Source organism: Dendropsophus ebraccatus, chromosome 9 (assembly GCF_027789765.1).
Source record: "Dendropsophus ebraccatus isolate aDenEbr1 chromosome 9, aDenEbr1.pat, whole genome shotgun sequence".
Taxonomy (NCBI): domain Eukaryota; kingdom Metazoa; phylum Chordata; class Amphibia; order Anura; family Hylidae; genus Dendropsophus; species Dendropsophus ebraccatus.
The window spans coordinates 21,507,490-21,532,026 of record NC_091462.1 but is presented as its reverse complement, the minus strand read 5'-3'; the positions used below and the strand labels follow the sequence as shown (position 1 = coordinate 21,532,026).

Genomic DNA, 24,537 nt, shown 5'->3' with positions numbered 1-24,537 from the left:
TTTCACAGTCATAATACAGTCTCTTACACAATTACAACTTTACACAGCTCTACTGAAGAGGGGTTTTCACTGCTTGGCTCGCTGTGGTATAAATGTACAAGAGTTGCATTACAATACCCTATTGAAGGGTGTAAGGCAATAAAGATGGCTTTTGAGACACACAGCACTGGCTCCAGCTGGAGACCCACTAAGGAGGTGGTTAATTCACCTCCTTAATTCCACATAGTGCTGTGACTGACCCAGAGCTGTCTTGAGCTGGATAAGAACAGGATTCATTGGCAGGACCAGGGTTAGCTAAGTTACCACAATTCACTGACTAGCCCAGACCTCCTTTTCCTTACCTGGTCAAGCCATTTCTAACAAAAATATACTCAGCTGTACCAGGACACTGCTAAACCAGCAGTACATATAAATGGTGCTATTGTAGCCCCACATTCTCCTTCATTGTTTGTTTCCAATGCAGTGGCCCTTGGCCACCACGCAGCGCCAACAGCAACAAGTAATGCTCATTGTTTTCTTATGCAGAAAATGTACAAACAAGCACTTGAAGAATCCAAGGCAAAGGGCTATGACCTTCGTCCAGACGCCATCTCCATAAAGGCAGCAAGAGCATCCAGAGATATCGCCAGTGACGTAAGTTATTTAATAATGCGCTCACCTGCCGGTCTTATCCTGCCATATACAACACATCAACGACTCTAATAATAAAAGATGGTAACAAAACAAAAAGTAATTCACGATTATATCTTCTGTTGTGCATCTAGTACAAGTACAAAACTGCCTATAGGAAACAACTGGGACACCATGTTGGATTCCGCAGTCTACAAGATGACCCCAAGTCTGTATGGGCCATGCACGTGGCCAAGATCCAGAGTGATAGGGAATATAAGAAAGATTTCAATAAGTGGAAGAGCAACTTGCCTGTGGACATGTTGGCCTTCTTGTTGGCCAAGAGATGCCAGATTCAGGTCAGCGACATTGACTACAAGAAAATCCTGCACCAATGGACATGTCTGCCAGACCAGAATGACGTCGTCCATGCCAGGAAAGTTTATGACCTCCAGAGTGATGTGAGTATACAACCAAAGTTACTGAGTTAGATCTCTAGTATATACATAACATTCGGTTGTGATGGAACTGTTATGGCTGATTTATACGAATGGCAAAAGTTGGTATTATAGTGGTACTATTTTGTGCATTATAAAGTGGTATAATCTTTTTTTTTGGGGGGGGGGGGAGATTTGACACTCAGGGTTTAGTCCGAAATACAGATTATGCTTCATCTATTCTCTTTCTCTGCAGAATTTGTACAAGGCTGACCTGCAATGGTCAAAGGGAATAGGCTGGGTCCCCATCGGTTCTCTAGATGTTGAAAAGGCAAAGAGAGCCGGAGAGATTATCAGCGATAAGAAATACAGGCAGCACCCAGACACCATTAAGTTCACCAGTGTTACCGACTCTCTGGAGCTCAGCCTGGCCAAGGCCAACGCCGATTTAATGAACAAGGTAAATTCTTATAGTCGTCCTATGTGACAACAACTTTGTCATACTGTAAAAAAAAAATTGCGGAAATTTGTGAAAGTGTCACTGTCACCATAAAAAAAACTTTTGATATGTCATAGAGACATAAAGCTAGAAGGAGTCCAACAGCTTCCAAGTTCAGTCAGAGATCTTCAGTTTATTGCAAATCCATGAGCATACATTTGACCTTAGGGGGTCTTTATTAAGCCTGCTTAATAAACCCCCCCCCCCCCTCGTTTGTCTGTTCATGCATTTGCAATAAAGTGAAGATCTGAGACTGAACTTGGATGCCATTGGACTCCTTTTTGCTTTATGTTACTTAGTCGGCTCTCGGGATAAGTGAGACTCCAGCATGCATCCCTTACGCTCCCCTGCCACGCTCAGGACCTTGTTCCACGGTACTGTTGGATCACTAATTTTTGTAATGTCATAGAGACATGTCAAAACTTTTAATCTGTCTGGGTTCAGACTCATACCGATTGTGAGAACGAGCTGGGAAAAGACCAATCCTCTCCCGGCTCTTTGTCACATGATCAGTTGGGCTCCTAATATAAGTCTATGGAGCCTGACTGATTTCGCTGACACAGAGCAGGGAGTGGACCACACTGCAGCATGGTCCTCTCCCCGCTTGTTCTCAGGATCAGTATGGGTCTGAACACTCGGACCCGGACCAATCAAAAGTTTTTCATGTTGACAAGAACACTGTAAGTCCTCCTACTCATCAGATCAGGCACTGATTTTAATAAAACTAGGTGCACTTATTGACCCCAAAAACTGTTTGGTAGCAAAAAAACAGAATTCATTTGCGTTTCAAACAGTGACGTTCTTCTTTGACAAAGAAATTTGCAGTTGAAATAGCGTTGACGTTCCCTAATTTTTTCTACCAAACTGTTTTTAGTAACGTAATTATTGAAAAAATCTGGTTTTGTCTAAATTGACGCTGGATCGGATATTTGTGGGTTTAGGTAAAATATATCTAGTGTGTATGGAAAAGGAATAAAAAGTATCTTGTTTTGTAGCGACTCTACACCGAAGCCTGGAATAAGGATAAAACTACCATTCACATCATGCCGGACACTCCAGAAATTGAGCTGGGAAGACAGAACAAAGTGAACTACAGCGAAGTAAGTTATTATTTCCATGGGGCATGTATATGTATCAAAGGGATACCAGGATCTAGTATAGGGATCATCATGAACAGAGGAGGTATAATCTCCCATGTTTCTATGGGTTTCCTCCCATAGATAATCCATAAAAGTTACGTAAACTTTTGTGATGTGTACTGATGTCTTTTTCTATCTCCTATGAAGAGTCAATATAAGAAAGCTTTAGAAGAATCTAAGAAGAAGGGCTATGACTTAAGGGTTGACGCCATTTCCATCAAAGCTGCAAGAGCCTCAAGGGATATTGCCAGCGATGTAAGTACACAATGGAGGAGATGCATTAATACTGCCATTAGGCCAATGACAAGAGAATAAAAAAAAACTCTCCATAAAGGGAACGTACCTCTTTATGGCATTCAGAAAGCAAAGAGAACAGGCAAGATGGTTGCCCAAATAATAATGTCCAAAAAAAAAATGTTTGTTTTTTTCTTTTAAATAAATAAGAAATAGAACATAGTATCATGACTAAGTATCTGGTTGACATTTTAATTCTCTCTCCCTCAGTTCAAATACAAGACTGGATATCGTAAGCAACTAGGACACCACATTGGCTTCCGCAGTCTACAGGATGATCCAAAATCTGTCTGGGCCATGCACCTAGCCAAGATGCAGAGTGAAAGAGAATACAAGAAAGACTTTGAGAAGTGGAAAACAAAGTTTAACTCACCCGTGGACATGCTGGGCGTCGTGTTGGCCAAGAAATGCCAGACTCTGGTCAGCGACATTGACTACAAGAGGTACCTGCACCAATGGACATGTCTGCCAGACCAGAATGACGTCATCCACGCCAGGCAGGCTTATGATATCCAGAGTGATGTGAGTATTATTTTATAATTTATGACTTAGGCTATGTTCACACAACGTATATTTTTGTAAAACCGCAGCCTTTGTACAACGGCCGTGATGTATACGAAAATATACGTTACATTGCTTCCTATGGGATCTCGGCCAGAGCGTATACACATAGTATACGCTCCGGCCAGGATCCCTAGCGGCGCCGCAAAGAACTGACAAAAAACTGTTTTCTGCGGCCGCTATTCAGTGAATAGCAGCCGCAGAAGACCATGTCAGTTCACACAGTAGAGCAGCGGCTCCGGCCGCCTGCTCTATCGCGTGCTGGGGGGAATTCTGATGCGGGCGCACACATATGCGCCCGCATCAGAACTCTGCGTCCCGAAAGATCATCCCGCCGGTACTCCAGTACCGACCAGGAAGATCTTTTCAGAGACCGGTCGTTCCGTGTACAACGGCCGTGGTTTTATGAAAATATACATTGTGTGAACATAGCCTAACACTTTATGTTCTATTGGGCTGCCAATGGGGGTATAAGCTATACCTAAAAACATATACTAGGTAAAAGATATGATTTCGTAGCGTTTGTGAGATAATTATGGATGAAGCTCTTGTGCCAAAATCATTGCAGTAGTGATTTGTTACAGAGCACCGATTGTTGAAGTTTTCAGAGGGTGGAGAATAAGGCAAAAAAAGAGGAAACACAAAGTCTGTCCTGTCTATGTTAAATTTATTCCTTGCAATTTTGTTTTACTTCAGAACTTGTACAAAGCAGACCTGCAGTGGTTGAAGGGAATCGGATGGGTGCCGATCGGCTCGCTGGAAGTGGAAAAGAACAAGAGAGCGTGTGATATTCTGAGCGATAAGAAGTACCGCCAGAAACCAGATACTCTGAAGTTCACCAGCGTGACGGATTCCCTGGACCTGACCCTTGCAAAAGCCAATGCTGACCTTATGAATAAGGTGAGCGGGGAGAAATGTGTCGGGTGCCCCAACATTCAGACTCAATATAAATGGAGGGCATATTAAGATATGTTTTATTGTTCTTTTTTATTTAACTCTTTTGTGGTGCAAAATAATGGTGTCTGTAAAGACACCACAGTAAGTCACAAGGGGATCTGAAGCTGACTTTTCGCTATTGTGTTTGGGGGCTTAAGGGTAGAGAACTATGCACGAGCATCCATGTCAGACTCCGCATGTATGGAGACATTTTTTACTAGAAGCAATGGGGGAGATTTATTAACATGGTGTAAAGTGAAACTGGCTCAGTTGCCCCTAGCAACCAATCAGATTACATCTTCCATTCCTCACAGACTCTTTAGAAAATGAAAGGTAAAATCTGATTGGTTGATAGGGGCAACTGAGCAAATTCTACTTTACACCAGTTTGATAAATCTCCCCCAATATGTTTAAAGAAGAGGGGATTTTTTTCAGCTTACTCCTTCCTATAGAAAACACTGGAACGCTTAGCCATGCTGAACGTTCCTGTGTATGGGGAGGATGTCATGTGTATGACCACCTTAACTTGTCTAAGGGTCCTATTCCACGGGCTGACCAGGGCCCGATCAACAATGTAAACAAGCGCCGATCTGCTAAATCGGCGGTCGTTTACTGGGTCTATTCCACGGTCCGATAATCATTTAGCGAAGGCTGCAGGGACATCGTTACCGAATTGGGCCGATTCGGCCGATTATTGCTCTGTGGAATAGGCCCCTAAGAGTTGTGCAAAATACAGATGTAGCTACATATATACCATATACCACAATGCACAATGGTGGATCATTCATGCGGAATAGGCACGTCCCTTGCTTCGTCCATATATAAATAGGCTGTATAGAATAAGGTTTATAGTGCTGAATCTCATGTGCTGCTCTTCTGGTCATTCACACAGCATGCAGTTAGTAAGAGACATGGCAGTAATTGTAGAAATGTTGTTCTTTTCCAGCGCTTGTACACAGATGCTTGGAACAAGGATAAGACTACCATTCATGTGATGCCGGACACTCCTGAGATCGAATTGGCAAAACAAAATCGTATCAATTTCAGCGAGGTAAGCGTCATTCATGTGGGCACATGATGGGCAACCGTACCTACATAACTTGGAAGACGTTGCCTTTATCATGTCATTTGACATCTGGTCAATGTATAGGTGAAAAACATAAACAGAAGAGAATATGTGTGTGTGTGTATGTGTACAATGGTCCCTCAAGTTACATTATTAATTGGTTTCAGGACAACCATTGTATGTTGATAATATTGTATGTTGAGACCAAAACTTTTAACATTGGTAATTGGTTCTGAAACCCCCAAAATATTGTCCCAAAACGACCTTTTGCACTTTACTTTTATTTATAGTGAAGGGTTTGTGCTGTTCCTGCATCTATACAGGTAGCTGTGCAAGGTGTTGCAGCTTAGTCCTGTTAAAGTTGCCAGCCCTCTGTGTTCCTAAAAGCTTTTGTGTCTAAAAATTACTATTTTGATTTTCACAGAAACAGTACAGACTTGCCTTGGAAGAAAGTAAGAAGAAAGGTTACGATTTACGAGTTGATGCCATCTCAATCAAGGCAGCCAGAGCTTCAAGAGATATCGCCAGTGATGTAAGTTCCAAAATAAAAATAAAGCAATACATGTATGAATTAAATTCATAGTTTTTGTGTAATATTAAATTCATAATTTTTTTTCATAGTTCAAATACAAAGCTGGCTACCGTCAGCAGCAAGGCCATCACGTTGGGTTCAGAAGCCTATTGGATGATCCCAAGTCTGTATGGGCCATGCATGTTGCCAAAATCCAGAGTGACCGAGAGTACAAGAAGGACTTTGAGAAGTCAAAGACTAAATACAACAGCCCAGTGGAAATGCTGTCTGTGCTTTTAGCCAAGAACTGCCAGAAACTGGTCAGCGACATTGACTACCGTCATCACCTTCACCAATGGACATGTCTTCCCGACCAGAATGACGTCATACAAGCAAGGAAAGCTTATGATCTCCAGAGTGATGTAAGTGATCTAGTCTAAAAAATGATCTCATGTCCAAGTGTACCAGATAACTATATAAATATTTTATCACTGTTCTTAGGCCGTCTACAAATCCGATATGGAATGGCTCAGAGGCATTGGATGGGTCCCTGTTGGTTCTCTGGAAGTGGAGAAGGCAAAGAAGGCCGCAGAGATACTGAGCGATAAGGCTTATCGTCAGAAACCAGACACCTTCAGGTTTACTTCTGTTCCTGACTCAATGGAATTGGTTCTTGCCAAGAATAATGCTCAGCTTGCAAGTAAGGTAAGTAATCGAAAATAGGTGAAAACCCCCAAATTATGCTCATTCCCTAATATTGTAAATTTTCCATCAGTTTTCAATGGCTTGTGAAAATTCTTGCCATTGTGCAACGTACTGTCAGAGTGAAGGACATCATTTCCTATATGAAAATTGCTTTAAATAGTCCCACTGTACCATGCAAGACCAAGTAAAAGATGGATTTCCAACCCATAGTTTCCAAACCATAACCGCTCCAGAACTTCATATAGAGGTCTTCTTAATCCAGGGATAGAGGAACCTTCGGGCCTCCAGCTGTTGCAAAACTACAACTCCCGTCATGCCTGGACAGCCAAACCTAAATCTTTGGCTGTCCAGACAAGATGGCAATTGTAGTTTTTCTTTCGTCTTAATCTCACGGTAGCCAATTGGTTACCACTAGTAATGTATATATACATATTTAACGTTTTTCACCTTTTTATGCTTTATCTTTCAGCAACTATACACTGAAGCCTGGAACATCGATAAGCGCACTATTCACGTCATGCCAGATACTCCGGAAATTTTGCTTGCTAAGGCCAATTCAGTAAATATTAGCAATGTAAGTACTATGTTACCTATATAACAGGACCATAAAAATTTAAGTAAATGTATTTTTTAAAGATAACAGAGGCCTTTTCTTTCTGCAGAAAATGTATACCAAAGGATGGGATGACGCTAAGATGAAAGGATATGACTTCAGGGCTGATGCCATAGCCATCAAAGCTGCCAGAGCTTCCCGAGATATCGCTAGTGATGTAAGTTCTATTGACTGTTCTCTATATTCACAATCCTACCAGAACCCAAATTAGTTGGCAAACCTTCAAAGTAACAAAGATCATGAAGTTCCGCAAGTCATTTGTGTGAAATACTAGATCCCTCAAGATCACCAATCATCACAGTCTTACATGTAATATAAACTATAGTTATATTTCAAGCTACATATTAAAATAATTTATCTTCTCTTAGTATAAATACAAAACCGGATACCGTCAGCAACAAGGCCATCACGTTGGGTTCAGAAGCCTATTGGATGATCCCAAGTCTGTATGGGCCATGCATGTTGCCAAGATCCAGAGTGACCGAGTGTACAAGAAGGACTTTGAGAAGTCAAAGACCAAATACAACAGCCCAGTGGAAATGCTGTCTGTGCTTCTAGCCAAGAACTGCCAGAAACTGGTCAGCGACATTGACTACCGTCAGCACCTTCACCAATGGACATGTCTTCCCGACCAGAATGACGTCATACAAGCAAGGAAAGCCTATGATCTCCAGAGTGATGTGAGTTATCATCAATTATTGAGGAGATTATTGTGAATTATGGTGGTGTCTATGTGCGAGATCTAGCTACGGGTAATACCGAGACTGGAGTTTCATATGCCAGTCATGAGGCTCTTTTACATGATTCGATTATTGGTTGAAACAGTGTTCCTAGAAACAATGGTTCCATAGGCCTGTGTAAGCATGCCAGTGATCGTCAGCTGATCACATCTTTTGTGCCCCTATTTAACTTATCGTTATTGGTCACATGGTGTACTTAAGGGATGTGCTCAAAACAATGATACATTTAAAGGGCTGTACAAACACTCATCTGGCCCAGGGGCACAACCAATCGAGTCATCTGAAGGCTCAGCAAACAAGCATGATCACTAAGATCAGCACTTGTAATCGGGGCAGCGCAGACCCATCTAAAAGAATCTTAAGACAAAAGAAGTTTTTGTAAACTTTGTAAAGATTTGTAAATTTTGTGTGTTTTTGGCAGTATGTACTCTATAAACTAAAATCAGTGCCACATTTAGCTAAATCCATGCAAATATTTGAAAAGTGGTTGAGATGCAAAATCAAAAAAGCTACAAAATCAGTTTTTGTACAAAACAGTCCACCAAAATTTCCCAATTTTACGGACCAAGTATAGGAAAAAAATCAAATGATACAAATGATGCAATAATGGCTGTCATTTTCCCATTGTGGGGACATCACCTTTTTCCAAAGGCAACCAGGAAACTACTGAAAGCAACAAAGCATAAGAAAGCCAATATAATGTTCAAAATGAAAAATTTAAAAGTTGTCTTATAAAATAGTTCAACAATAGTTCATAGTATGAATAGTGATAATAATTCTCATAAATTATTCTTATATTCTAGTGGTTATATAAATCTGACATGGAATGGATCCGCGGCTGTGGCTGGGCTCCTAATGACTCCCTGGAAGTGAACAAAGTCAAGAAAGCTCAAGAAATCTTAAGTGATCATCAGTACCGCCAACATCCAGACACCATCAAATTCACTAGCGCCGCTGATACCCCAGAGATCGTTTTGGCCAAAGCAAATGCTCTGCAGATCAGCAAGGTGAGTCAGGTTCTAACTTTCTCTACTTTTTTTTATAAATAACATAAATAACATTCTTATTTTTTTTTATTTTTATAAAGCTAGGGGCTACCAGACAAGATGGGAATTGTAGTTTCTGTTCCCTGTCTTAATCTTACAGTGGCCAATTGGTTACCACTAGTAATGTATATATACATATTTTAATTTTTTTAACCTTTTTATGCTTTATCTTTCAGCAACTATACACTGAAGCCTGGAACAACGATAAGCGCACTATTCACGTCATGCCAGATACTCCAGAAATTTTGCTTGCTAAGGCCAATTCAGTAAATATTAGCAATGTAAGTACTATATTACCTATATAATAGGACCATAAACATGTAAGTACATGTATGTTTTAAAGATAACAGAGGCTTTTTCTTTCTGCAGAAAATGTATACCAAAGGATGGGATGACGCTAAGATGAAAGGATATGACTTGAGGGCTGATGCCATAGCCATCAAAGCTGCCAGAGCTTCCCGAGATATCGCTAGTGATGTAAGTTCTATTGATTGGAGTGGATATGTTCTGTACAGTATATTCACAATCCTACCAGAACCCAAATTAGTTGCCAAACCTTCAAAGTAACAAAGATCATGAAGTCCCGCAAGTCATTTGTGTGGAACACTAGATCCCTCAAGATCACCAATCATCACAGTCTTACATGTAATATAAACTATAGTTATATTTCAAGCTACATATTAAAATAATTTATCTTCTTTTAGTATAAATACAAAACCGGATACCGTCAGCAACAAGGCCATCACGTTGGGTTCAGAAGCCTATTGGATGATCCCAAGTCTGTATGGGCCATGCATGTTGCCAAGATCCAGAGTGACCGAGTGTACAAGAAGGACTTTGAGAAGTCAAAGACCAAATACAACAGCCCAGTTGAAATGCTGTCTGTGTTGCTGGCCAAGAACTGCCAGAAACTGGTCAGCGACATTGACTACCGTCAGCACCTTCACCAATGGACATGTCTGCCTGATCAGAATGACGTCATCCAGGCCAAGAAAGCCTATGATCTCCAGAGTGATGTATGTTGTTTTCATTACTACCTCATTACATATCAATATCCATACTTTTTAGTTATTAACCCTCAACAGGATCTGAAGATTTTCAATATCAGTATATTTTGTGTTGACCGATATAGACCATGTATGACCAAAAAAGGTTTAAACAATTCAGAATTGTTATTACCACCACATGATTGTCCTTAGAAAAATATACCATGTGTGTCATTTTGTCCACAGTGGGTGTACAAATCTGACATGGAATGGATCCGTGGTTGTGGCTGGATTCCAAATGATTCTCTTGAGGTCAACAAAGTCAAGAAGGCTCAGGAGATCCTCAGTGAACGTCATTACCGTCAGCTTCCAAAAACCATTAAGTTCACCAGTGTCATAGACGCTCCTGAATACGTCCTAGCTAAGACCAACGCTCTTCAAATCAGCGACGTGAGTGACTCTGGTCTCATAAGGACCCTAAAACATACAAAAAATATATTCTATGGTCAAGAATATGCTATCGTCTAGTGGTTGGCAGGGTGAAAGTTTTTGTTAAATTAGTATTTTCCCAGTTTTTGACTTGTTATAGCTCCACATTTTTCTTTTCATTTGATGCCATATACTGTTCACCCAAGCATAGTCCAATAAGGAGTCAGATATACATAAAGATATATAATTAGACATACTAAACATTTTTAAGATGAATGTATCTGCTTTCTCTCTATAGCGTGTATACAGAGGAGCATGGGACAATGAGAAAACGAAATTCAGCCTCCCATCAGACACCCCACAGATGGTCCAGTCCAAGGTCAATGCAACAAACGTTAGCGAAGTAAGTTCATCTCCGATGTAAAAAATTGAGGAAATTGCAATTAACAACAAGACAATTGAGACAAATATATTTCTTTTCTAGAAACTGTACCGGAAAGCTTGGGATGATGTCAAGATGAGCTATGACATGAAGGCAGATGCCGTCTCAATCCGCGCTGCCAGGGCTTCCAGAGACATTGCTAGTGATGTAAGTGCTATACCATCATTTATATTACTGCAAGTTTTCCTTATGACTAACTAATACTCCCTCTAAAAGACACAACTTAATCCATTCCCTATAATACAGACAATACCTATATTGGCAAATTGGAGAAAAAGATGCACCTTATTGTCCAAGCCAAGTTTTTGTTTTTTTAAATAAACTAGTTCAAAATATTTGTTTTACCTTTGATTTTAGTACAAATATAAGACTACCTATGAGAAACAGAAGGGTCACTACATTGGAGCCCCCACAGCCAAGGATGACCCCAAGCTGATGTGGTTGATCAAATCTGGCAAACTACCAATTGACAGATTATATAAGACTGATTATGAGAAGACAAAGACCAAGGTTAACATACCAGTAGATATGGTGTCCATTATAACCGCCAAGCAAGCCCAAGCAGCTTCCAGTGAGATCGATTACCGCCATTACCTGCATCAATGGACGTGTCACCCTGACCAGAATGACTGCATCCAAGCCAAGAAAGCCTATGAACTGCAGAGTGACGTAAGTATGCGGATTGTCATTGTAGTTATTCTTGTTTAATGTAGATAGTTTACCCATCTCTGTAAGTCACTGGTATTACCGATTCAACTGCATTGACCCAAACTTATGAACCCCTATACATATTACATACTATGAACTTGATTGTCGAGACGTTGGTCGATTATTAAAATGTTATGTTGTTAAAATCCCCAGTCTCAAGTCCTTAACTATGACTCAGTTGGGGAAGAAGAGGCCCAAATAAGGAAGATCAATATTAGTCAATACTAGTTATAGATAGACCCACAAAGTTGGTGGGAATGAGATATGCCAGCATTCCCCGGTCAGTGATCGATGACCCATCCTATGAATAGCTCATCAGTCTATTTTGCCCGGAAAACTCCAACAGGTTCGCCAATTCTGTAAAATGAATCCCAGTATTTGGCTGCACAATAAGTGAATGTAGACAGCATCCATATAGTCTACTTAACCCCATTAATTAAAAGTTACGTTTTCATATAATTAGACTAGACCCAATATGTCATGTAGAGCACTTTTCTCTAAAAATCTCTAAAATTTAAATTTTCTCTGTTATTTTTACTCTTTGTTCTTCTAGAACGTCTACAAATCAGATCTGGAATGGATTCGAGGATGCGGGTGGTTTCCCAATGACTCAGTGGAGGTTAAGAAAGTGAAGAACGCTCAAGACATCTTGAATGACCGCCTTTACCGTCAACCAGCCAGCAGCTTCAAGTTCTCCAGCATTGTGGATACTCCAGAAGTTGTCCTGGCAAAGGCTAATGCCGAGCAACTCAGTCTTGTATGTTGAGTCTTTACGTTATTTACTGAAAACTGTGGTGCACAATAATATGATCTATTAACGTGATTTTTTTTTTTAAAGGCCAAATATAGGGAAGCTTGGAACCAAGACAAGAAGACTATTCACGTCATGCCGGATACTCCTGAGATTTTGCTGTCCAAGGCTAACTCCCAAAACGTCAGCAATGTAAGTGGCTTTCATGGCTTCATTTCAGTATTCTAAGACTGACATGCAAAGAGATCTTACAAAGATGGCCATTAAGTGAGTATGTAATAAGCCTTGGTAAAAAAAGGTTATTGGTCCAACTAGTCAGTACCCAGGGGACAAATATCACATCTCAAGTGGCCTTGTAGAACTGGTCCTACACAAACCACAGAATAGAGAAAGAAGTTCTCAAATCCTTAAAGGGTATCTATAGCCTAATTATTTTTTACTGTTTAGATCCAGATAGTGAAATGTTCTTTTCTTTCAAATCTTTTACTATTTTCTCATTGCAATTTTTGTATTTTATTTTATGTAAATTATTATGGGGAATGCCATCTTGCCTAAGCGATTTTTAACAGTGTTAAGTGATACGCTTTACAGCAAGCCCCAAAGCCAACAATGGACAGAAACTGTCCCATTGACATGAATGGAAAGTATTATTGAGCATACTCAATAATGTAGAGGTCATGCCACAGGGGGGGAGGAGGCAGAGCTCTGGGCTTAGTCTACTGTCTCCTCTATCTACAGCAGCCTCTTCCTTATCACCACAGACAGGACAGGAAGTCTCAATCTAATTTTAGGCCTAGTGGTGAGAATGAAAACTGAACAAATTCAGGATTATTTCATAATATAGATAATAAAATGGAAAATTAGCACATGTAACCCGGAAACACTTTAGGGTGCCTGTTTTTATTCTTACTGTATACTGATATTTCTTATTTCAGAAACTTTACAGAGAAGGCTGGGATAAGGTGAAAATGATTTACGACCTCAAGTCTGATGCAATTGCCATCAAAGCAGCTAAAGCCTCAAGAGAGATTGCAAGTGATGTAAGTATCAGGTCACTATGATATATACTGTATAATTTATTGTTTAATTTATCACCAATAAACTTTTTTCACTACTTTTACACTATTATGAATTCTTGACATTATCTTGCAAATCCATGATTTTTGCGACTTCTTTGCCTTCCTTTTTTCCCACAGTATAAATACAAGCTAACCCACGAGAAACAGAAGGGTCATTACATCGGAGCTCCCTCAGCTGAGGCCGACAACAAGATCTCCTGGAATTTGAAGGCATCTAAACTTCCCAGTGACCTGGAATACAAGAAGGACTTTGAGAAAACCAAGACAAAGTTGAACCTGCCCGTAGATATGGTGTCCATCGTTGCAGCCAAGTTATGCCAGACTTTGGTCAGCGACATCGATTACAAACGCTACTTGCACCAGTGGACATGTCTACCGGATCAGAATGACGTCATTCAAGCTAGAAAGGCCTACGACCTCCAGAGTGACGTAAGTTAACAGTGGTCGACATGGTTGATGGGACTGTTCAAAACACTCAACCAAGTTTCCCTGCTATATATGAGCTACCTATGGACACTTTTTTATGTATACTGAATCCTTTACACCACTGCTTCCTACATTGAAGTGACAACTAATAAGATCAGGTAGAGCTGACCAAACTCTCTTGGTGAGTTTTAAAAATGACAACTAATGGGGGCTGCCATATTGACAGAAACATGTCCAAAGGTTAATATAGTCACCTAGGAGAGATGAAGTATAGTATCCTGCCCCAGAGAGCGAGGACCAGCAAGGGAGCCCAATAAAGGTTTCAACAGTATATTAAAACCAGCTAATGATGACTCTGAGATGACTCTGCTGACCTTGTCTTAGTCTACACAGTAAAGCTAAACAGAATGAACAAATTGTACAACATTATTGTGAGCCAATATATAAATATATATCTATCTCTTTATTTACAGGCACTCTACAAGTCAGACTTGGAGTGGCTACGTGGAATCGGTTGGATGCCAAACGAGTCTCCAGAAGTTAAGAAAGTTAAATTTGCCCAGGACATCTTGAGCGATGTAAAGTTACTTCTTTAAACATTGCAAACCTATAGGTTTGATTGCATAATGATAGTAAAAATAAAAAAGAAACATGCATACACGATATACTAATATACTTGTCTTGATTTTTCCTAAATGCAGAATAAGTATAAGACTAAACCAGACACCCTCCGCTTTACACCCGTCGTTGACAGAGTAGATTACGTCTCAGCTAAGGAAGGTGCAGGACACTTAAGCGATGTGAGTATTTCTTAAATGGATTGCTTCAAAGTAATTCATCATTTTGCCTTCAATTAGATTATTTGTAAAACTTTATTTTTATTATACTGTGTATTTAGTGCCAATACTGCTGTTTACAATCTCTTTGACAGGGAGTTTGGGAATTTGGGAGTTTAGGATTTGTCATGAGCAGTGACAATCACCAGCCTTTCAAAGCTAACCTGGCCTCCTCATTCTAATGTCACCAACCCCACCCCCCCCCCCGGTCTATTTGATCTAATGTCACCAAGCCTCCCCTGATAACCTTGTCTCCTCACCATGATGTCATCAGGCCTGCTTAGATAAGCCCCATCCCCTCATGTCTCTAGGTCTTCCCAGATAACCCCATCATTCTCATGTCTCTAGGTCTTCCCAGATAACCCCATCATTCTCATGTCTCTAGGTCTTCCCAGATAACCCCATCATTCTCATGTCTCTAGGTCTTCCCAGATAACCCCATCATTCTCATGTCCCTATGTCTTCCCAAATAACCCCCTCATTTTCATGTCACCAAGCCTTCCCAGAGGGTATGCCTCTCTCTGGTGTCACCAGGCCTCTCTAGATAATCCTATCCATTCACTCTGATGTCATTAGACCTCTCCAGATAGCCCTGTCCCCTCACTCTCATGTCACCAGGCCCTCACAGATTACCTTGCGCCTTTCAAATGTTACCAGACCCCCACAAATAATCCTGTCCCCTCACTGGGATTTTATTGGTTCTCCAAAAGTAACCCAACCACTCTCTGTGCTAAGTTTAGTCTCTCTATAGTCGTCTTTTTGCGCCATATCTGTGACTGTATAATATATAATAAATTATTCTGTCATTAATTCTATCTAATGATAACTCTGAAGACTGTAAAACATGGATCTTTTATTGTACTTGTCCGTAAAATAGCCCTTTTAAAAATTATTTATGGTTTTCTTTGTAGATTAAATATCACGAAGCATGGAACAACATAAAGTCACACTACACAGCCCTGACCGATACCCCCCTGCTGCTGACTGCCAAAGAGGCGGCTAAGAATGTCAATAACGTATGTATTAATAATCATTATTTGTAATCTATCAATTATCTATCTATCTATCTATCTATCTATCTATCTATCTATCTATCTATCTTCATATCTGTTTCAGTTTTACAATTATATTATTTTGTATTGCTTTCCCTTCTAGAAATTATACAAAGAAGGCTGGGAGAGTGTTAAGGCCACTGGCTACCTGTTGCCACATGATGCAGTACAGATTACGCATGCCAAGAAGAGCAGTATCGCTCAGAGCGAGGTAATCACATTTCATGGCTCCCAAATACAGGAATTATATATACTGTATAGTTATATACACAAACACATGTAAGTCAAAAATCTCCTAAAAGTGATGAAGTCTTGCGCCCTTCAGATCACCAGTTTCCCAATTAAAGTGTGATTTTTACTAGATTAGAAGAACCAGACCGGGCAGGGAGTAAGTGGTGGAAGGTTCTCAAGGCGTTGGGCCTTAGGACAAGATAACTATGTGCTCCACTTACAATTTCACCCTGATATTCACTATTAATAGGGGCCTATGTCCTGAGAGTTCCCTGTATAACTAGCCAATATAAGGCCATCTATTGGTTTATATTCACATCATTGCATCCTACCTTCAAGGGAAGATCTGATTTAAAAAAATTAGACTTTTTCCACATGTACCATGTGTCTGTAGTATATGTTTTATCCAAATGAGATAGAAGTCCAGTGCCTGACACTGATAGATAATCTTAAACTTACTTTATTTTATGTCCCAAACTCCAATAAACTTGCAAGCTTAGTCCCTTTAAAAACAGACTTTTCCAACGCGTTTCTAGCATCTTGCCCACTCTTTGTCTCGTCAAGTTCATTCTTCCCTTCCTTTGGAGAAAAGAACAGTATTGTGACCATAGTGCCTGTATATCCTTCGATTTTTTTGTTACCATTGGCAGCTGAGTGGAAAGGAGGAACCTTGTACAGGTTGGCCCATATGTGGGGGGGGTATATAGGACCTTCTAAGCTGCTCACATGGGTGACCATTCTTGACTGGTTGCTGAAAAATGTCGCCCTTCATGGTACTAAAGGCTTAATCTCTACTTCTGTCTCTTTTAGCTGAAGTACAAAGCTGACTACATCAAGCAGAGAGGTCACTATGTCGGCGTTCCAAATTTCGATGCTGATCCCAAACTGAAATGGTTCAAACACGCCAACCTCATCCAGAATGACAGAGAATACAAAAAACTGTACGAGAAGTGCAAGACCAAAATCAATATTCCCAAAGACATGGTATCAATCGAAGCGGCTAAACAAGGACAGAGCTTGGCCAGTGGCATTGACTATCGTCATTACCTTCACCAGTGGACTTGCCACCCCGACCAAAATGACTGCATCCAAGCCAGGAAGGCTTATGACCTGCAGAGTGATGTGAGTCTTGGAGAATTTCCTAAACATTTTACTATATAGTGTGTTATATTTTGACAACTAACCTTATTGTTTGTGACTTTAGAATGTCTACAAATCTGACCTGGAATGGATTCGTGGATGCGGATGGGTTCCATTAGACTCTGTTGAGCACCAGAAAGTGAGGAAAGCTCAAGAACTGGTTAATGAGGTTTGTATAGACTCTCTCTTTCTTATTTTCTTAAGATTTTTGGAGGCAACCCCTTAAAATCTGATGGTCTTGTTGACGGCTTGTCCTCTCAAAGAAGATTGTCAGTATCATTGTATATGGAACCAGATAAAGAGGCGGTCTTCATAATCCGGTGGTCTTGTAAATTACTTATAAAATATTTATAGTGAACTATAGACCCCATTTTATGTATTAATTATGCAAAGCCAAATTATTATAAAAAAAAACTCCATAGCATACATATGTAATGAATACATTCTGATGGTAACTACTATTATTACTCACCTGGGCTCGCCATCATGACCAATCATCATCTTCTGTTTTATGCATTGTAGAGAGCCTATAAGAAGGGTGCACAAGAAAACTTTGCCAACTACACCAATGTGGTTGACCCACCATACGTCGTGCTCGCCAAAATGAATAACATCAACCAAAGTGATGTGAGTAATTCTATCTATCTATCTATCTATCTATCTATCTATCTATCTATCTATCTCCTGTCTTCTATCTATCTATCTATCTATCTATTCATCATCATCTAATCTGTTTTTCTGATCTCTTGCTTAGCTGAAATATAAAGAAACTTTCAACTTGGAGAAAGGCCATTACATCGGCTCTGCGGAAACTCCTGCCGTCACACATGCTAAGGAGATGGCCAGGCTGGCCAGTGACGTAAGTATTATGATAATATAATGGTGCATAGAAACTATTCTCGTCTATATAAATACTGAATAATACGGAATAATGTCCCAGTCTCACTTATTTACTGATAACCCACCCTTGGTTATTCTCTATTATTCTTTATTACAGTATCAGTTTGTCTGAACATTGTTGACCTTTTGTTATTACAAGTCAATCTTAAAATATATTATTTATTTTTCCCCTAAGAAATTGTACAAGGATTCCTGGGATAGCACCAAAGCCTTGGGCTACCAGCTTGACAACAGCTATATACCCATAGTAGCTGCCAAGCATGGCAGACTTGTTTCCAGCGAGGTAACTTTCTTATTTGATGTATATCTTGTCTTATTACTGTATTAGATACAAGTAAATCACTAAACCAATTAATCGATTTTGGTCAACAGCTGAAATACAAAGAACATTATGAGAAGGAAAAGGGTCACTACCTTGCCGGAACCCACATTACCGACTTCCCAAGTGTTGTGCAGTCATTGGCTTTCCAGAAGATGAAGAGCTGGGTAAGACAATATCTATATATAAAGGCTAATGTGATGGTGTTGAATTGGATGACATTTGGAGACAATAGAAAATTGTCCATGTCAGTATAGTTCTTCTGAAGGTACTCAATCAGTCAAAGGTTTGTACACCTGGAAATATGATACCTTAGTTAGAAAATGTCTTTACTTTTATGGGTGAGTGTTGTGAGCATGCTCTATGACTTGTAGAGGTCACTGTGTAGAGAGAGATAGGAGAAGCTGAGCTGCCTCCATTACTTGTTGATTCCCTTTAAAATTTAGGTGCTAACCCTCCAAGGGTTCTGGGATGATTGCTGACCCTCCCATAGTGTTCACAATAGAAACTAAAAAATTAATAATAAAAATTGAGTCAATTATGAGGGCTGAGTAGCCATTGCAAAAAATTTTTAATATAGTAAGAAGCAATGAAAAAGTATCAAAAAGTAACAGAGAATTTTGTAAAAATACTTTTTGTGTAAGAAATCAATGTAGAATATGAAATTATTAATGGCTTATAGAGAATTATCACCAAAAACAGTCAATCAAGATATAACGAAATGACCGTCTATATCAGTAATGGAGAACCTACGGCCCTCCATCTGATGCACGCCAAACAGCCAAAGGCTGTCCAGGCACGATGGAAATTGTAGTTTTGCAACAGCTGGGGGGGAGTAGGTTCCCTATCTTTGCTCTATATCTATAACTTTCCTTATGACTTATTTTGGACTTTTTATAATTTATACTATTTCCATTATTAGCTGGCCTACAGGAAAAACTATGAAGACAACAAAACCAAGATCAACCTCCCAAGTGACATGATTAACAACGTCCTGGCCAAGAAATGCCAGCAGATCCTCAGTGACATTGAGTATCGCCGCTACCTCCATGAATGGACATGTCTGCCAGATGAAAAGGGGGTCATTCACGCCAAAAAGGCCAATGAGATTTTGAGCGATGTAAGTTGAAAAATATTTAACATTGAAAATTCTTTGATTCATTCAATTTTTTTTTATTAAATCATCAAAATTTCCAATTTTTTGCTTTGCAGGTGGCCTACAAAGAAGATCTAACATGGCTCAGGGGCATTGGCTGTTATGTGTGGGACACTCCAGAAATCATACTTGCTAAGAAGTCCTATGATCTTCAGAGTCAGGTAAGTCATACCTTAGGCTTGTAGCTTTTCAGTTTTGTTAAAAAAAATAAAATTAATACTAGGTTTGATTTCAACCAAGGGTAACATCTGCATAGAGTTTATATGTTGTGCCTATTTTTGTATGGATTTCCTCCAACACTAAATAAGCAAAAAAGTTGAAGCAATTTTTTTCTGTTTATAGATTAAATACACCAATGCCGGCAAAGAAAACTTCAAGAACTACAGCGTTGTCACCGATACTCCAGTGTACGTCACGGCCATCCAAAGCGCCATCAATGCCAGCGATGTGAGTATCGGATTATCTGTAATGATGTTCCTTGAATATCGAGATGATCGATGTCTCTTATGACCGTCTTGTTCATTGTCTCCTATTCAGCGCAAGTACAAAGAAGACTTCAACAAGAACAAGAATAAGTACACAACGGTTTTGGAAACCGTAGATTACAGTCGTACCCAGGGTCTTAAGGATCTTTTCAGCAGTGTATGTATTCTTATATAATGGTTAGTGTGTGATGCATGAATATGGAGTCTATCATTCGAGGTAAAGAACAAGAATGTTTTTCATTCTTTAGAACTTGTACAAGAAATCTTGGGACACCATCAAAGCCACAAGCTACCAGCTTCCACCCGACACAGTTGCCTTGGCCTTTGCTAAACAGAATAAGCACATCGCCAGCACAGTAAGCTGTCTCCACTATACTCCTAAAGCAAGTCCATTAAAAGTTGTCACCCTTGATCATATAAGTCATATAATATCCATGTTTGTCTCATCTAGCTGAAATACCGTGAGGAGTATGAGAAGTTTAAGGCTCTCTACACTCTACCAAAAGGTATCCAGGATGATCCAGGCACCGCAAGATGCATCCGAGTAGGCAAGCTTCCTCTGGATGTGAGTATTCCATTTGGGTTGTAAAATGTGTGTGCCTTGAGCTCATCTAGGGCTGCTTGGGTAAAAGATGAAGCTTAAGCGTGTGGAGAGGAGGAAAAATATCCTGTTAGGGTGGGTTCACACTACGGAATTCTCGCGGATAAACTACGGACGCGCGCCTTTCCGCCGGCTGCATAGACACCATTCTATGGGCCGGCTGATTCCGCATTCCGACGAAAGAATTGACATGTCAAGGCGCGCGGCCGTGAGCGCGTACAGCCGACAGAAATCTGCAGAGTTCATCCGCAAGAATTCCCCAGTGTGAAGCCACCCTACGGCTGTAGTTAAAGAAGAGAGAACTCCCACCCTTCTCTAAAATAGACTCCTTTATTTCAATGGCATTAAGATTCCAACCAGAAACTATTTACGCCAACGCGTTCGAGGCCCTTTCTCTTGGTTAAAGTCAAAGTATAAGAAAGGAACATACTAAGGGAAATACTTTCTTATTTAAGTACAAATTGGGTTGTGGTTGTGGTTTTTAAAACTAAATATAGCTATTCTTGTAAGCCAACACTGGCCATGTACATTAGATAAAGGTGGGAGAGATCCACTGATTTGTCAGGATCAGCCTTAACCCTAATCTGAATAGGGGCAACCCAACAGTACTATGACTCTAGATGTTGGGGGAATTGTTTTTACGCTAGATAAGTTGTCTGATCATGGGGATCTGACTGCTGGGCCTTCCCTCAGTGATCTTAAGATCAGACATCTCTACTTGATATCTGCTCCATTCATTGCCTAATGAAGTGCTTATAATAGCCGTGTACAGCACTTAACTTCAGCATTCCCATGGACAATGAATGTCCGAGTCCCTTTCCGGAGGCCAGGCTTCTTGAGGTCAAAGATGGTCCCAGTTGTCAAACCCTAGGTGGATACATGGATACGTAAATATTGCTGTAAAAACTCTTTGAATAGTATGTGTACTTTGTAATTTGTAAATACATGACCGTTTTGTGTCTACAGCTCCTGTGTAGATTCATGTGCCTCCATGGTAACAGACTACAAAATACATCAGTGTAGTCTGATCCTGGAGGGAATTATTATTTAACCTGGTTGCTTCTTTTCTAATCTTAATTTCTAATCTATACTCACTAAAGCAGAAATAACATAAAAAGTCCACAACAGTTCACTCAGTGTTCCATGCATAATCGGATGTTGTAGTCAGTCTCAAATTTCCTTTGTAGCGTTTGTACCGTGAGACCTATGAAAAGAACAAGGCTAAGATTCACATTGCTCCCGATATGATGGAAATCATTTCTGCTCGGGAAACACAAAATAAAGTCAGTGAGATAGACTACAGAAAGCATCTCCATGAATGGATCTGCCTCCCCGACCTCCAGCTCTACGTCCATGCCCGCAAGGTCAACGATCAGCTGAGTGATGTGAGTACAGTCCAACCAATAGGTAACAGTATGGGGATCCGTTAGTTGGTGTGTTAACCGGTTCTTCTTGGTCTTTTTTTCCATTCTAGATTGTCTACAAAGACGACCTCAACTGGTTGAAAGGAGTGGGCTGCTTCGTTTGGGATACCCCGGAGATTCTACATGCTAAGCATGCATATGACCTCCGCAGTGATGTAAGTGCATTGTTCGGGTCAGCTGATATATATAAATACAAATTGGACAGTAAAAGTAACAAAAACATTTTTTTCCTAGTACAAATACAAAGCCAAAGCTGAGGAGCTGAAGAAGACTTACACCTCAGTTGTGGACACTCCAGTTTATGTTCAAGCTGTCACCAGTGGAAAACAGAGCAGTGATGTAAGTCACCTCTCTTTATCTTTTTGCATATGTATAAGGTGAGCGGCAGAGGGTAAAGTGCCCATATATTTTTCATAACTGGTAACCATATGGTGTGGTCAACAGTTATCTCTCCCGACCTTTCATACATTAGCATGGATGAATGTTCATGTGTTCTCCATGGAAAGGGAAGCTGCAGCCAGACAGCTCTGGCCCTGGTTTATCTCTCCCAGAACAATATGGTCAGGTAGTAAAAATTCAACACGTCTGACCCTTCTTTTCAGTTGGGAGGCTGCCATACACCTTAGTCCATTGTCCTATTCACACTATCAGTAGCAGAAATGGATGAAAATCAATCCTGAAAAAAAAAAGGACATGTCCTAGTACGGACCCGGTGCGGACCCTGATTTATTTACGGATGCTCTCATTGACATCAATTGTCTATGGATTGTTTGCGGATTGTAACATGTTTGGCATCCGTATTTCCGTAAAAAAATATGGATAACTCATGCTCCTATTTGCACAGCAGTTTATAGAAGTGCTGGGATCTGTAGTTCTCCGGATCTCTGTTGCTGCACATCGTGTGCCGATTGTAGCAGAATCCTACTTACAGTATGGTGTGCCGATTGTAGCAGAATCCTAGGCAGTGTTGGTGATTATATAATCAGAGAGCTGGGATCTGTAGTACTCCACAAGGGTGCCTGCTCTAAGATCTGGGGAGAGATAGTTGGAAAAAACACTGCCGGTGGCACCTCTCACCCTTTCAATGATGACACAGTTCCAGGAACGATCTTCTTGATAGTGAGCTGCACCTCCCTAACTTTTGTAACTTCTGCCATAAACTACTCCACTGTATTGCCACATTGTGTAGGAAAAGATGCAGAGATTTGCTACTTACACAGCCCTATGGCTCTGTGATGCGATCTCCTTCTTGTCCTGTGCCGATCTCTCTCTCTCTGCCATTCATTCACTGCTCAGTAACTCTTAATTGATTCATTCATACTTTTCCTAACCACATTGTAAACACCAATTTACTATGCTAATTGGTAATGATGAGTGACAGCTGGGCTACAAACGTACAATAGCTGTCCTGTCAGTGTAGACAACTATGGCAGGGCAGCATTAACATTACAGACTGAACCCCATAGAAAACCATTAGGACAGATAGAGTAGCCCAGCTGTCACTCATCATTACCAATTAGCATAATAAATTGGTGTTTACAATGTGATTAGGAAAAGTATGAATGAATCAATTAAGAGTTACTGAGCAGTGAATGAATGGAAGAAAGAGAGAGATCGGCACAGGACAAGAAGGAGATCGCAGCAGAGAGCCATAGGGCTGTGTAAGTAGCAAATCTCTGCATCTTTTCCTACACAATGTTAGGACAAGGCTCTGTGGTAAGATAAGACAATAGTTTGGGAGAAAAATTAACATTACTCATCAGGTGATCGTCAGAAGTAGCAAATAGCAATGATGACCTGAATATGTCTAGATCTGTTCCCACACACACCTTAATTTTTCTCCCAAACTATTGTCTTATCTTACCACAGAGCCTTGTCCTAACATTGTGTAGGAAAAGATGCAGAGATTTGCTACTTACACAGCCCTATGGCTCTCTGCTGCGATCTCCTTCTTGTCCTGTGCCGATCTCTCTCTTTCTGCCATTCCTTCACTGCTCAGTAACTCTTAATTGATTCATTCATACTTTTCCTAACCACATTGTAAACACCAATTTATTATGCTAATTGGTAATGATGAGTGACAGCTGGGCTACTCTATCTGTCCTAATGGTTTTCTATGGGGTTCAGTCTTTAATGTTAATGCTGCCCTGCCATAGTTGTCTACACTGACAGGACAGCTATTGTACGTTTGTAGCCCAGCTGTCACTCATCATTACCAATTAGCATAATAAATTGGTGTTTACAATGTGGTTAGGAAAAGTATGAATGAATCAATTAAGATTACTGAGCAGTGAATGAATGGAAGAAAGAGAGAGATCGGCACAGGACAAGAAGGAGATCGCAGCAGAGAGCCATAGAAATCTCTGCATCTTTTCCTACACACGCTGTAGCTCTCTGTGCTGTGATATCGGCGATT

At 40.3% G+C, this 24,537-nt stretch overlaps 1 protein-coding gene across 15 annotated transcripts in view; it reads left to right on the top strand.

Moving 5' to 3' along the window:
* The window catches only part of NEB (nebulin), a 183,749-nt gene that overhangs the window by 105,404 nt on the left and 53,808 nt on the right, over positions 1-24,537 (top strand). For all 15 annotated transcript variants that reach the window (XM_069982710.1, XM_069982711.1, XM_069982701.1 and 12 more), the window contains 45 exons: positions 526-633; positions 765-1,070; positions 1,303-1,506; positions 2,541-2,645; positions 2,832-2,939; positions 3,189-3,500; positions 4,236-4,439; positions 5,422-5,526; positions 5,966-6,073; positions 6,163-6,474; positions 6,554-6,757; positions 7,227-7,331; positions 7,420-7,527; positions 7,739-8,050; positions 8,914-9,117; positions 9,333-9,437; positions 9,526-9,633; positions 9,861-10,172; positions 10,389-10,592; positions 10,870-10,974; positions 11,056-11,160; positions 11,371-11,682; positions 12,275-12,478; positions 12,560-12,664; positions 13,408-13,512; positions 13,669-13,980; positions 14,451-14,555; positions 14,679-14,777; positions 15,725-15,829; positions 15,969-16,076; positions 16,907-17,218; positions 17,301-17,405; positions 17,759-17,863; positions 17,991-18,095; positions 18,312-18,419; positions 18,509-18,622; positions 19,378-19,575; positions 19,668-19,772; positions 19,954-20,058; positions 20,149-20,253; positions 20,345-20,452; positions 20,548-20,661; positions 21,885-22,082; positions 22,172-22,276; positions 22,356-22,460. In XM_069982710.1, the coding sequence (XP_069838811.1) occupies positions 526-633; positions 765-1,070; positions 1,303-1,506; positions 2,541-2,645; positions 2,832-2,939; positions 3,189-3,500; positions 4,236-4,439; positions 5,422-5,526; positions 5,966-6,073; positions 6,163-6,474; positions 6,554-6,757; positions 7,227-7,331; positions 7,420-7,527; positions 7,739-8,050; positions 8,914-9,117; positions 9,333-9,437; positions 9,526-9,633; positions 9,861-10,172; positions 10,389-10,592; positions 10,870-10,974; positions 11,056-11,160; positions 11,371-11,682; positions 12,275-12,478; positions 12,560-12,664; positions 13,408-13,512; positions 13,669-13,980; positions 14,451-14,555; positions 14,679-14,777; positions 15,725-15,829; positions 15,969-16,076; positions 16,907-17,218; positions 17,301-17,405; positions 17,759-17,863; positions 17,991-18,095; positions 18,312-18,419; positions 18,509-18,622; positions 19,378-19,575; positions 19,668-19,772; positions 19,954-20,058; positions 20,149-20,253; positions 20,345-20,452; positions 20,548-20,661; positions 21,885-22,082; positions 22,172-22,276; positions 22,356-22,460 (7,191 nt within the window). The remainder of the gene's footprint in view (positions 1-525; positions 634-764; positions 1,071-1,302; positions 1,507-2,540; positions 2,646-2,831; positions 2,940-3,188; positions 3,501-4,235; positions 4,440-5,421; positions 5,527-5,965; positions 6,074-6,162; positions 6,475-6,553; positions 6,758-7,226; positions 7,332-7,419; positions 7,528-7,738; positions 8,051-8,913; positions 9,118-9,332; positions 9,438-9,525; positions 9,634-9,860; positions 10,173-10,388; positions 10,593-10,869; positions 10,975-11,055; positions 11,161-11,370; positions 11,683-12,274; positions 12,479-12,559; positions 12,665-13,407; positions 13,513-13,668; positions 13,981-14,450; positions 14,556-14,678; positions 14,778-15,724; positions 15,830-15,968; positions 16,077-16,906; positions 17,219-17,300; positions 17,406-17,758; positions 17,864-17,990; positions 18,096-18,311; positions 18,420-18,508; positions 18,623-19,377; positions 19,576-19,667; positions 19,773-19,953; positions 20,059-20,148; positions 20,254-20,344; positions 20,453-20,547; positions 20,662-21,884; positions 22,083-22,171; positions 22,277-22,355; positions 22,461-24,537) is intronic.